General features: G+C 39.7%; 1 protein-coding gene across 1 annotated transcript in view; it reads right to left on the bottom strand.

The window, feature by feature from the left end:
• Nucleotides 1–747: 747 nt before the first annotated feature.
• Nucleotides 748–11,525, bottom strand: part of niban1a (niban apoptosis regulator 1a) — a 29,065-nt gene continuing 18,287 nt past the window's right edge. The window contains exons 5-14 of the mRNA XM_040048456.1: nucleotides 10,493–10,657; nucleotides 9,501–9,616; nucleotides 7,868–7,972; nucleotides 7,440–7,602; nucleotides 7,090–7,277; nucleotides 6,535–6,681; nucleotides 5,614–5,724; nucleotides 5,350–5,457; nucleotides 4,278–4,389; nucleotides 748–4,171 (exon numbers count right to left, since the gene is read on the bottom strand). Of these exons, the coding sequence (XP_039904390.1) occupies nucleotides 2,952–4,171; nucleotides 4,278–4,389; nucleotides 5,350–5,457; nucleotides 5,614–5,724; nucleotides 6,535–6,681; nucleotides 7,090–7,277; nucleotides 7,440–7,602; nucleotides 7,868–7,972; nucleotides 9,501–9,616; nucleotides 10,493–10,657 (2,435 nt within the window). The 3' untranslated portion in view covers nucleotides 748–2,951. The remainder of the gene's footprint in view (nucleotides 4,172–4,277; nucleotides 4,390–5,349; nucleotides 5,458–5,613; nucleotides 5,725–6,534; nucleotides 6,682–7,089; nucleotides 7,278–7,439; nucleotides 7,603–7,867; nucleotides 7,973–9,500; nucleotides 9,617–10,492; nucleotides 10,658–11,525) is intronic.

Below are 11,525 nucleotides of genomic sequence, written 5' to 3'. Positions count from 1 at the left end.
TAACTGATTTATATGGTGTAGATACAAGCCCTTTATCATTGCTCCTCAACAGGCCCCTATTGAGGAGGGCAGCCAGGTCCTCTAGGCTTGGCTGTCAGTCCTCACTCTCATCATGGTGGGGCTTTTGTTTTTTTGACATATCTTTGGTTTTTATGGCTTGGCCACTCTGATGTTTACCCCTCCAGCTATTAGCGAAGTGTAATTCATAGAGTCACTGTGATGTCCAATGTATGCGTCATTGTAGACGAATATTACATTTACTTTTTATGAGGCTTTTTTAATGTCCAATACCATGACTGAGTGAGTGGACGGGTAGGGCTGATGGAGGGGCTTCTTTATGAGATGTTTGGTGTCATAGCGCCATCTAGTGGTGTGCGTTTAACAGTATTTAACTGTTATTCATTTATGGCATCAACGCTGATGCTGATTGATAAGATGCAGCTCACAGTCTGTCTCACTCTCTATCCAGTTGTGTTTACACTTCTTGTGGGAGAAAACAGCAGTAGCTGTATTTCATTTAATTGAATTTCTGTTTTATACAAGCTGAAGTTCCTCAAAAGCACTTCATGTTCTAAGATAAATACTCTAAAATATTAGAGAGTAAGTTACAACAATCTGAAATTCTGATTAATCTGAATAATTCACTTTTAACAGGAAGAAAGCAGGAAGACAGCAAAACCAGACTGCAAGCCTTTTTTATATGTTTATTTTGTTAAATAAATGCAGTCTAAGGATGTTTTTAAAAAAAAAAGTCAAGAGGAAAAAAATCATCATGTGTTTCTCTCCCATTTTTCACTCTCAGTGCTGCTTAACCTGAACAAGATATGACTCTGGGAACGCTAATCTCCTCCCTTTTGAATACTGACCTAAAATAGAGTCGAATCTAAACTATTTCTTCTTCGTTCTACATGTCAGACCTCATTGTTTGTCTGGGATTTTTTCCCCCCCATGCTTTCAAATATTTTCATTATTTCCAGCTTCACGTTAAAACATGACACATATTTGATGCAGCCTCAGACTTCTGGACGTCACTGCATTGATACACTGGCTGTGAGGCAGCTGTGACTAATGTTAGTCTGTTAAAGCACTGCCTTTTATTGTGAACAATCTGTTTTAAATATGAACAGTTAAAAAATAGTATATTGATGTTTTCTTATTTTGCTTGTCCTTGATGCACCTGGAGTACTGCTGAAATATTACAATATATCAAATCAGAAAATAATATTACAGTCAAATTTTTTCTGTGGTTCATTAAAAATGCTGAGGATAATAAATGATTAAATCATTCTGCTGCATTTGATTTACTGGCTGATAAAAGTATTTATCAATTGTTTCCAAAACACAAAGTTTTCACACGAAAAGCTTTCAGGGAAAGTTTGTTTATTATATGTATTTACAGGCTTTTACTAATGAGACATATTCAGCCGGTGGACAGTTTACGGTCAATATGCTATAAACAGGCACTGTTAGGAATACATGCATGCGCGCACACATGCATGCACGGACACACGCATGCATGCACGCACACATACGCACACACATGCACGCACACACTCCTCCGCATGTCCCCTGATAAGAGGAAGTAAATGAATGAATGAATGGATGGATTTACAGACCAGTCTCTATAGCAACTGCATCCAGTTGTATATCTGGTGAAATCTAAGGCAACGTGGAAGTACTACAGAGGCACTTTAGGCTGATCCATAGTAGTATTTAGGTGGATATTTAAATTAAAAAAAAAAAAAATCACAATAAGGAGAAATAATGTAAATATTGTATGTGTATGTTAAATTATCTGTTATAGTGATTTCCAAACACCCCGAAACTTGAAAATACCAAATAAATACAGGGCCAGTATTTTAAGCTTATGTCGGGGAGATCAGTGTGATTTTTGCTTCCCACCCTGTTTTTTCTTTTTCTTGAGACCTGGAACGTACGTAAAGTACTTTGAGTCAACTTCTATTGTGTAAATGTGCTACAGGATATAAATAAAATATATGTGACAATCAACACAAAAAGATTCAGACATTTTTCATAGTGCATATTTTTCATCCCCCCCCCCCCCAAAAAAATGAAAACAAATGAGTGGACTACATACTGAACACAATAGTATTTATCCTATCGTGCTAGTATTGACCTGATGCCAATACCAGCATTGGTTTAGATACTATCGACATTTGGAACGATCCACCCACCCCCAGTGCTCATACTTTGAGGAGCCGGTTACATCACTCTGATCTAAGGGGGCCCTCACATACTTGCGGACACCTTAAATACAACTTTTCTAAGTGGAGCATCATCCCTCAGAAACAACATCTGGCCAAGTCACACTTTCAGTAGACAGCAGGAAAATCTTCCCTGCAGTCACACTACTTCAGAAAAAACATGCTACATGAGGTGTTTATCTTTGGTATAAATGACAAGCTGCTAACTAAAGGTTTAACAAAAAAAGTAACACCATTAGCACTGAACCTGTATTCTGCAAAAGTATATTTGAATCAGTTGCACTCAAACACTTCATCCATTTTCTTCTTGGAAAGAGGAGCAGAAATGAGGAAATGTGTTCTTTATGGCCCTTATAACCTTATCAAACATAACACTCATATGAACCCCATCCCAAATGCATTGATCCTTCATATCAGATTAATTTACAGAAATTTCTTCACTTATAAAATTGTTCTAAATTCTTTTTTTTAATAATTTAAGAGTTGTAGTGTTTAAAAAAAGCCCTGTCCAAGTCACTGAGTGGAGAAGACATTTTGGTTTAGCCACTTTTCAGCTGAAATCAAGACTAATTTATTCATATAAATAATCATGCTATCACACATATTTATAGGAAGGAAGCTGAGGAGGCTTCCCATCTGTCACATGGTCGCGTTTAAATATAATGGATACAGACTGGTATCAGAAGTGGAAGCCGTTCTATATAGAAGTGACAACTACTGGAATATTTAATCTTCTTTAGAGATCCCGCTGGGGTAATGCTGCACAGGTTCCTCCACCTCAATCACCTCCACCACCAGGTCACGGATCTCCTTGACGCAGTCCAGAGGCCGTGCTTGGGCAGGACTGGAAGGTGTCTCCTCTTGAACGGGTTCACTAGACAGAGATGCTGTCATTTTCTCCACCTCCTCTGCTTCCACCTCTATAATGGCTCCAGTTCCAATGACAGTCCCACTCTTCACCTCTGTCTGGACTGGCACCTTGTCACTTGCTGTTATGTCCTCAGTAGCATCTCCTGAACCCACTGGTGACTTCCTGATGTTAGCTTCGCCCTCCAAAATGTCTGAGGATGTTGACACGTCATCTGTGGACTCAACATCTGAGGGATGAGACTCGCTTCCCACTGACACAGCCAGAGAGCTCGTCTCTGAGAAAGCAACTGGTTCTGCGTCCCCTACGTTCTCACTGAGGACTATTCCTCCTAGTGCTTCACCACTAGGTGGAGCCTCGACCATGATTTCTGGGTTCTCACACTGTGTCTTTGCTTCAGTATTGGCAGGCAAGGATTCAGTTCCTTCTGCTGAAAGGTTAGAAGCATTGAGAGATTCTGCCTGTTTTGGTGCTTCTGTTGTTGTTATACTTCCTACAGCAGTGGGAGGTTCTGCTTCTTGTCGAGCATCTGCGCTGTTCGTTTCAGGCTCAGCAGCTGTCTTAGTTTCTTCTGTTTTGACAGAAATCACATCTTCATGCATCACAATCGCTGGAACTGCTGCTGCTCTATCATTTGTGCAGCTCTCTGGCATGTTCTCTATTAAATCAGGGCTGTTGAGGTTACTATTGCTTCCTGCTTCTTCCGCAGCAGTTTGGATGACATCTTCTGCTTTAAGTGCTGGTAGGTCTGATTCCTGACTGCCAGAGGAACTAGTACCAACCCCTGTTTCAACCTTCCCCAGAGGTGTCTCACCCACTATCATGTCCTTTAAGGCCTCACTCTGAAGCTGGTCTTTCCCTTCCTCCTGCTGTTCTTGCTTCTGGGAGCTGGCGAAGACATCATTAGAAGCAAGTGGAGAAGGCTGCGGCTCTAAAGAAGGTTTATTGAGGGAAGCCAGTGTCATGGCTGGGCTGCCAGGAATAGATGCTGGCAAAGAAGAGAGGCTAGACTGACTGGTCAGGTCGCGCTTGTCTGTGAACAAGTTGTACTTCTTTAGGTTGGCTGCCTCCTTCACCACTGCAGAATGACAGAACAAACAGGAGGATCGATTAGACGTAACTCTACACCTGTGTCTGGGGAAAGGCTGTGTGTTGCTAAGTTGCCATTATTAGTCTTTTTGTACCTTTAGTGACTTCCTTGTCCAGAATTTGCAGAAGGATGTTTTCATAAACATTGTCAACATGAACGAAGCTTGAATGGTCACTATAGATGGTCTGTTCAAGACCCTGAAGCTCCTGTATAGAGGGACAAAGACAAAAGTGTCAGGCTTTGTTGAGGGATGTGTGTGTTACATAGTGTATACAAATATAAAATCCCATAGACCTGGCGTCCACATATGTGGACATCACATTTTGCTTTACAAGGGCCTGATATCCACTTTCCACTTACGAGGACATTATACTGCCTTTATTCTATCAAAATTTAAAGCGAATGTCCTTGTAAGTATATCTCATTTTTCTCAGAAACAAAAATCAGGTACAAAAAAAAAAAAAAAAAAAAAAAAAATCACATAATTCTTTGTTTTTACATTCATCAGATCCCAATCAGCCCAAATAGCAAACAGAAATTTAAAATGCATGCCATGGAAGAGTTCGGGTCTTTAAATTTTCATTAAATCAAAATACAAGAGAACGTGATAAATTTCCTTGAAAATTTTATTTGAAAGACATAAACTATACAGGGTATTCCCTATAAATTGCTAATGCTGCTCAGTCATATGCTAACTGTTAAGCCAATGCATATCCCACCTGCCAATGGGACACAAATGTAAATATAAGAGCAGTACATTTAGGTCAGAGTTATGAGTAATATCACAAACTGACCACCTCCAAAATTGGCAGTTTGCTATACCTGTATGGACCAACAGCCATTATGGGGACAAATTCCCGTCCCCATGAGTTTGAAGGCATTTTTGAGACCCAAAATGTAGTTTTAGTGTCAGGGTTACAATTAAGTTATTGTTAGGTTTAGCCTAAGGATTAGAGTTAGGCATTAATTTTTGATGTTTAGGGTTAGGGTAAGCATTATGTCAGTTAGATGTCCCCGGGGTTAGGGGTATGGTTAGGGTTAAAATAAGCTAGGGTTGATAAAGCAACTGCTATTAATTGCAGAGTTGTGGTAGGAACAGATGTGCTGGAATTTAATGTCCATAGAAAGACATTATGCTGTGTGTGTGTGAAAGACAGAGCCCTCACAGGTTTGCAGGTAGACACCAGGCTCTTCTTGATGAAGGGCAGAGTGATGGAAACCAGAGCTTCCTGGAAGATTCTCTTCCTCACCGTGCTGCTGTCATAGTTGTATTTCTGCAAGAAGATGGAATAAAACCAGTCAGTGCATCTGGAGGAGAGTTTATTAGTTTTAGATAAAAAGGACCTATTCTGATTACACCTGGTTACAATTTTCTCATGTCTTAACTAGAAACTTGGGAACTTTAGTTTTGTTTTAGATGACAAACTGACCTTGAGCACTATGTGTTTGACCTTCTCAGTGGCAGAGCTGGCGTTGTCTGGGTTGTCCTGGATGGCTTTGTAGAGCAGCTGCTCGAAGGTAAAAGCTGCATTCTCAATCAGCTAAAATGAAGAAGCAGAGAATTAAATTGGACTTAACACTCACAATATGTTATGATTTTTTTTTTTTGCTATCACTGTACACTATAAAAACTTAATCCAAATTTTCTGGAGCTAATCTAAGGAGCTTGGAAAGAAAAGTTGCTTGAAGACGTTTCACCTCTCATCCGAGGGGCCAGGTTTCACAATGAGCTCACCCGAAACTCCATTGTGACCCACACCCGTTTTCACACCTTGGCTCATGTGATTAGGTAGAGGATCATCAGGGGGTCCTTTTGTGTCCACCATTTGACCTTAGAACTGAAGAAGCTTCTCGGATGAGAGGTGAAACGTCTTCAAGCAACTTAAAGAAGTCCAGACGCTTTTCTTTCCAAGCTCCTTAGATTACGATGACCTGGATGACTGAGAACCTTCACAGACATATTTCTGGAGCTAGTTTTCTGGCATCTTCTGGTTTAATCAAGGGTAAGTAGCAAAGTTAAAGCAATTTAAGAAACAACCTTTCTGCTTTTTGTTTCTACTTTGTTTACTGCCACTCAACAGGAGTGAACTCACATTTAGCTAATTATCCAGTTGATTTGACAAAATCAACAGTTTTTTTTCTAATAAGAAAAGTGAAGCTCATATTACGAATCACCAGCAATCATAAACTACACTAAGTAAATAAACTATCACCAGTGTTTCATAAAATGCTGATTCACAAACGAGTTGTGAAATCCTTACACTCACTCCATCTCAGTAGAAATACCCTCTCAGAAGGAGGGAAAGGGAATTCAAATAAATCGCCATGTGAATGACAGCATGAAGCTGTACCTGCTGCAAATCGATCTGAGCACTGTGCATCACTCCTGTGGTGTCGGAGAATCCAAACCTCGCCTGCAAGTGCTGCAGTTTAACCTGCAGGGAGCCGATCTTCTCATAGCAGTTCAGCAGGTTCGGTTTTGCCATGGCGTCGAGAGACTGAGAGACGAAGAGAGAAGAAGACAGAGTAGAAATTAATGAGATTAATAGACAAGGTTTGTCTGTTCACTTTCACAAGGTATGAAAGTGAGTGCAAATGGACACTTTGTGTCAGCCGTGCAACAGACTGGTGACCTGTCCAGCATGTATCCAGCTTAATATCTAATAGGTCACCAACAACTTATGTTGAGGTAAATTTGGGCTTGAGGAAACATTTCATTTCTGAAAAAATCCCCTGTATTAAAGCAAAACACTACTCCTAACCTTAGTTAACTCTTTCCTGTGAATGTTATAAAGTTGAAGGTTTAAAATGAGATGAATCAGCCCAACCAAAAGTAATTCTCTGGAGTGTAACAGGTTTGTTCCGTTATATCAGAAAAAAACCAAACAAGTGAAATTCCAACCAACCTGTTTCAGCTGTTCGTTACCACATCCCTGCTTGATGTCCTGATACACTTGGTCCATCGTGTTTTCACTTAGTTGCTGTCCTTCCTGGAACCCAGCGCTGATTGGCTCCATCAGCTCCTCCAGGACTGAGCCTAGGTACGGCTGGACAGAGTCGGAACACAGCTTCTCAGCTGGCTCTGACACTTTGGCTGGAGAAAAAAAAAATACATTTGAGAAAACAGCCCAATTCCGTCACCCTTATTCCCTATACGAAGCTGCACTTCATTAGATCATTACATGGAGAGGAATGCAACACATCATTCTGTTTCTGAATGTTCTAAGTAACAAGGCTATCAGATAGATGAGAATACCTCGGATTTTTTCCTCGAGCTGCCTTCTTGAGTTGAGGATCTGGTCCATGTCGGAGTGAATCAGCACCTCTTGCTGCCGAACAGACACCCGACATTCCTCCTTCAATGCTGATAGCCCCTCAAACATGTCCTCCTGGACCAGGATATATACTGCCTCCACCATCTGAAGGTAGCAAATTCATGAAAAAGATGTTTTTTTTCCTGTTTTTCCTCTTTTAAATGAATTTCAGCTCTTTTTTAAAAAAAGAAAAATGACTTCCAAGAGTGCAGAAAAGAGCCCGGAGACTTCATGAATAATGTATTAGTGCACGACTTTTTCAGATATAACCCTGAAAAACAGACTTCCATTCATTTTTCCTTTCAACAGCTGGGAAATGAAATCATATATTTCTTAGAAACTGCATCAGTTGCAAACATAAATGACTCACAGCAAACCAAACTCTCTTCCTCTCAGTCTTTTTGGCTTTGAGGCCAGGCAGCATGTCTTTCTCCAGAGACGGCAGCAGCTGCTCCATCACCATGTTGGCCATCACCTAGAGTTAACAGACACAGAAAATATCTCAGGTTTGTCTCATCATCATCCAAACGAGGCCAGAATACACTTTTATAAACCCTCAGGTTTTGCTAGTAAGACAGGATTTCAATATTTTTTAAAAAACGGAAAGAAAAACAAAAGCAAAAAACAAAAACATAGTGTCTGTTCATCTCTTCTATTTCATAACAAAAACACACCATTTATATATCGATATATATACACACATAAAAAGAGTGTTCTCTGGAATATTTCTCAAACCTATGTCAGGAAAAATGTCCAACAAACCCAGAGTTTAGAAATTAACTCTGAGCTGATTAACTCTGAGAATATTAGCTAGTTACTTCAATCAACTCTGAGTATATTCAAAGAGTTCAGCACGTACATGAGTAGAGAAAGGAAGCCATCGTGAATTGAGCTCCAATAACACACGTTGCTCTGTGGCAACAGGTAAACAAAGAGCAAAGCCTCCATTATAATCTGAGGGATACTGATGCATGGGAGTGTGGACATTTTAATTAGCTTAAAATATTTATTTATTTTCCTTTGGTCATCATTTACCCCATTGGTACTTTAATTTCATGAAGATAAACTGTATATAAACTGTATGAAGGCCTGATAGCCGATGTCTTTGTGTGCAGACCCACTCTGACTGATTTAGCTGATTCTCAGTGGAAAAAAATACAAATTTTCTGTGAATTTCAGACTCTGTGCCTTGTGAAATACTGTTTGACAACATTTAAATTTACACTGTTCTTGAATATACTCCAGTGGCTCCAGCAAGTGTTTGTGTTTTACGCATGTTTAGTTTGTTGTTATAGCAGAGGACAAATTCCTTCTATAATGCTAAGCGGAAGGATTGGAGACTGTTACGAAAATGTCATGTGGGTAAAGGCATAGTTTATGTTCACTGCCCCAAATTATTATATCTCTTTCTAATAGTCTGTGCTAGTGGCTTATATAATGGGAAAAGTACGGGGACAAAGAATCAACATTGCCGGTAGCCTCTTTCAAGGTCCACATGGTGAGACAAATTGCCATTTATTTTAATTAGAGTAATAGGAGAATGATGGAATGATTTCACACCTCTGATTATACAGACATCAAAGCCAAAACAGTATTACCCAAAAAACTGAATCAAAGCCCTTTTAAGTTTCAAGGCTTAAAACTATTGATCCTTCAGAGGAATTTTGCATCTGGTCAATGAGATTCCTAACATAAGCCAATGTGTGTGTTTTATAAGAAGCCTGTTTGATCTACATCTATAAGGTAGAATAGACAGAATGCCTTTTGTTGCCACTATACACATGTACATGTCCAGGGGTGCGTTACACAGCTAATAAGTCAACCTAGCTATCCTAGCTTTCCTGTACTATCCTTTATCCGTTTAATTTTCATTTTGTAAATGTATTTACATGTATTAATTATGTAGCCATTTCACTATTTATACTTAAGTAAATATTCATCCTCAGTATTACTATGTTGGAAGAAATAACTGTTGCTAAGAAAAATAAAGAAAAGAGACATACCCTTGCATCACTTCCTATCAGCATGTCCCAGGCTTCGTATTTGCCTTTGTCCTGTCTGTAGAGCTGAATAGCTTTAAGGAAGGCCTGAACTTCACAATTCTTTTTCTTCAGGAAGTCTGACAGAGGGAAGAGAAAAAAGTCAGACATGCAGGGAGCTTTGAGAAAATGAATTCACTGTCAAAACATTGGGCCATTGCGCTCGCTTGTTTTATCTTTATCATTTATTCATCAGCTGATTTTAACAGTACTTCACTGATCGCACACAGCAGATATTTATCTTTCATCTTGATGCTCAGATGACAAAATCGTCACACGACAGTCTTTGTGGCACGACGGCCAGTCATAATCCTCTCAGTTTTTTGTAATCCGGCCACAGCTGGGTAGAAGACACGACTGTATGATCATGTTGGTTTTTACCACCATTTTAATGATCTTGCGTGGGTTCTCTCTGGGTACTTCGGCTTCCTTCCACAGTCCAAAGACATGCAGTTAGTTGAGATAGGTTAACTGGAAACTCTAAATTACCCATAGGTGTGAATGCAGCAGCTTCCTGCAGCTTAACTGCAGGTGTAAATACAAGCGACTGTGAGACGAGGTTGTGGGGCCGAGCGAAGCGACCATTGTGGCGGGTATACTGTGGCCACTCTGTCAGCACTCAATACTCCATCCACAACCCATTCAGCCTGCCATTATTATTCATCTTTTCTCTGACTACAGTCCACAAACTGCTGGGTTAATGTTAACAGATGGCTCATGTGACTATCAGAGAACTGCTAGTTTAATGGATAATGTTAACATGCGTACTGGCCAAGTTAGCATTTAAAATATGTAATTAACACTTCAGTCTTGTTGAAACAGGAACTTTACTGATCTCTCTGAAAGTCTTCATAAAGGGTTGTTCGGTGTTATGAACATTAATTACTCACACTATTAGTAAGAGGAGGAACTGTGTGCCTGACGAGGTAAGAACATCCTTTTCTGTAGCATCTTACCTTGGTTCTGGTGTCTGATGCAGTCTGATAGGATGGAAATGAAGGTAGCCTGTGTGGCCTGTTGTTTGAAGCAGAAATAGGAGTCCCTTCTGTAGGGCAGACGCAGGTAGACTGGAAACTGTCCCGGCATCCCTGCCACAGGTGGAGCAAAGTCCTCTTTTGCACCTGAAACAGAAAAGAGTAGATGAAAGTCTACATGTGCTGCTAGTGAGCAGCTGTCAAATGGCCAGAACCATTGATTCTTTAACTTTGTAGTGCACTAAAAATTAGATGACAGTAGCAGGCTAGACAAGATTACTTTGATTATGATGTAGGAGAAGGTAATGGAAAATAGGTATTGACTTGGAGATGAATAACTTAGGCTTATTACTGTAAACAGTATGATACTGCAGTATATTTCTAACTAAGCAGCTCTTTCTATTTCGCTTGACAATACTTTCCTTAACAAATACCATGCATTTTGGGATCAACTTGAAAGAAAGGCAGATATGAAATGTAAAAGTGAGATCAGAGGTCAAATGTGAACGTTATTAGAAAGCAATCTTTAATGTGAGTTTATCATATCTTAGATGTTGCCATTACAAAGGCAGTATCATTTTAAGCATAATTTTAAAGACAAACATTTTATGAGGGTTTGACCGTCTTAAACATTGAACCTTGGATCTCTTCTTAATGTGATATAATGTAATGTGATATTTATAATTTTCTTATCATTCCCTACATGCCTACAGACAATATTGCCAAAAGCATTTGCCTGTTTGCCTTCTCATACATATGAACTTGAGAATTGTTAATCCAGAGGGTTTAATGTGATGTCGACACACCCTTTGCAGCTGTAACAGCTTCAACTCTTCTGGGAAGCGCCTTCCACAAAGTTTAGGAGTGCGTTTATTTAATTTTTGATGATTCTTCTAGAGGCACATTTGTGAGATCAGACACTGGTGTTGGGCAAGAAGGTCTAGGTCTCCGTTTCTATTCATCCCACAAGTGTTAAAGTTCTTTATGAACCTTGTTTTGTACACTGGAAAATAGT

The sequence above is a fragment of the Simochromis diagramma genome, unplaced genomic scaffold, assembly GCF_900408965.1.
Source record: "Simochromis diagramma unplaced genomic scaffold, fSimDia1.1 OVJJ01000557.1, whole genome shotgun sequence".
In the NCBI taxonomy this organism is placed as follows: domain Eukaryota; kingdom Metazoa; phylum Chordata; class Actinopteri; order Cichliformes; family Cichlidae; genus Simochromis; species Simochromis diagramma.
Note: the sequence above shows the minus strand (reverse complement) of the source record. Positions and strands in the feature narration are given on the sequence as shown.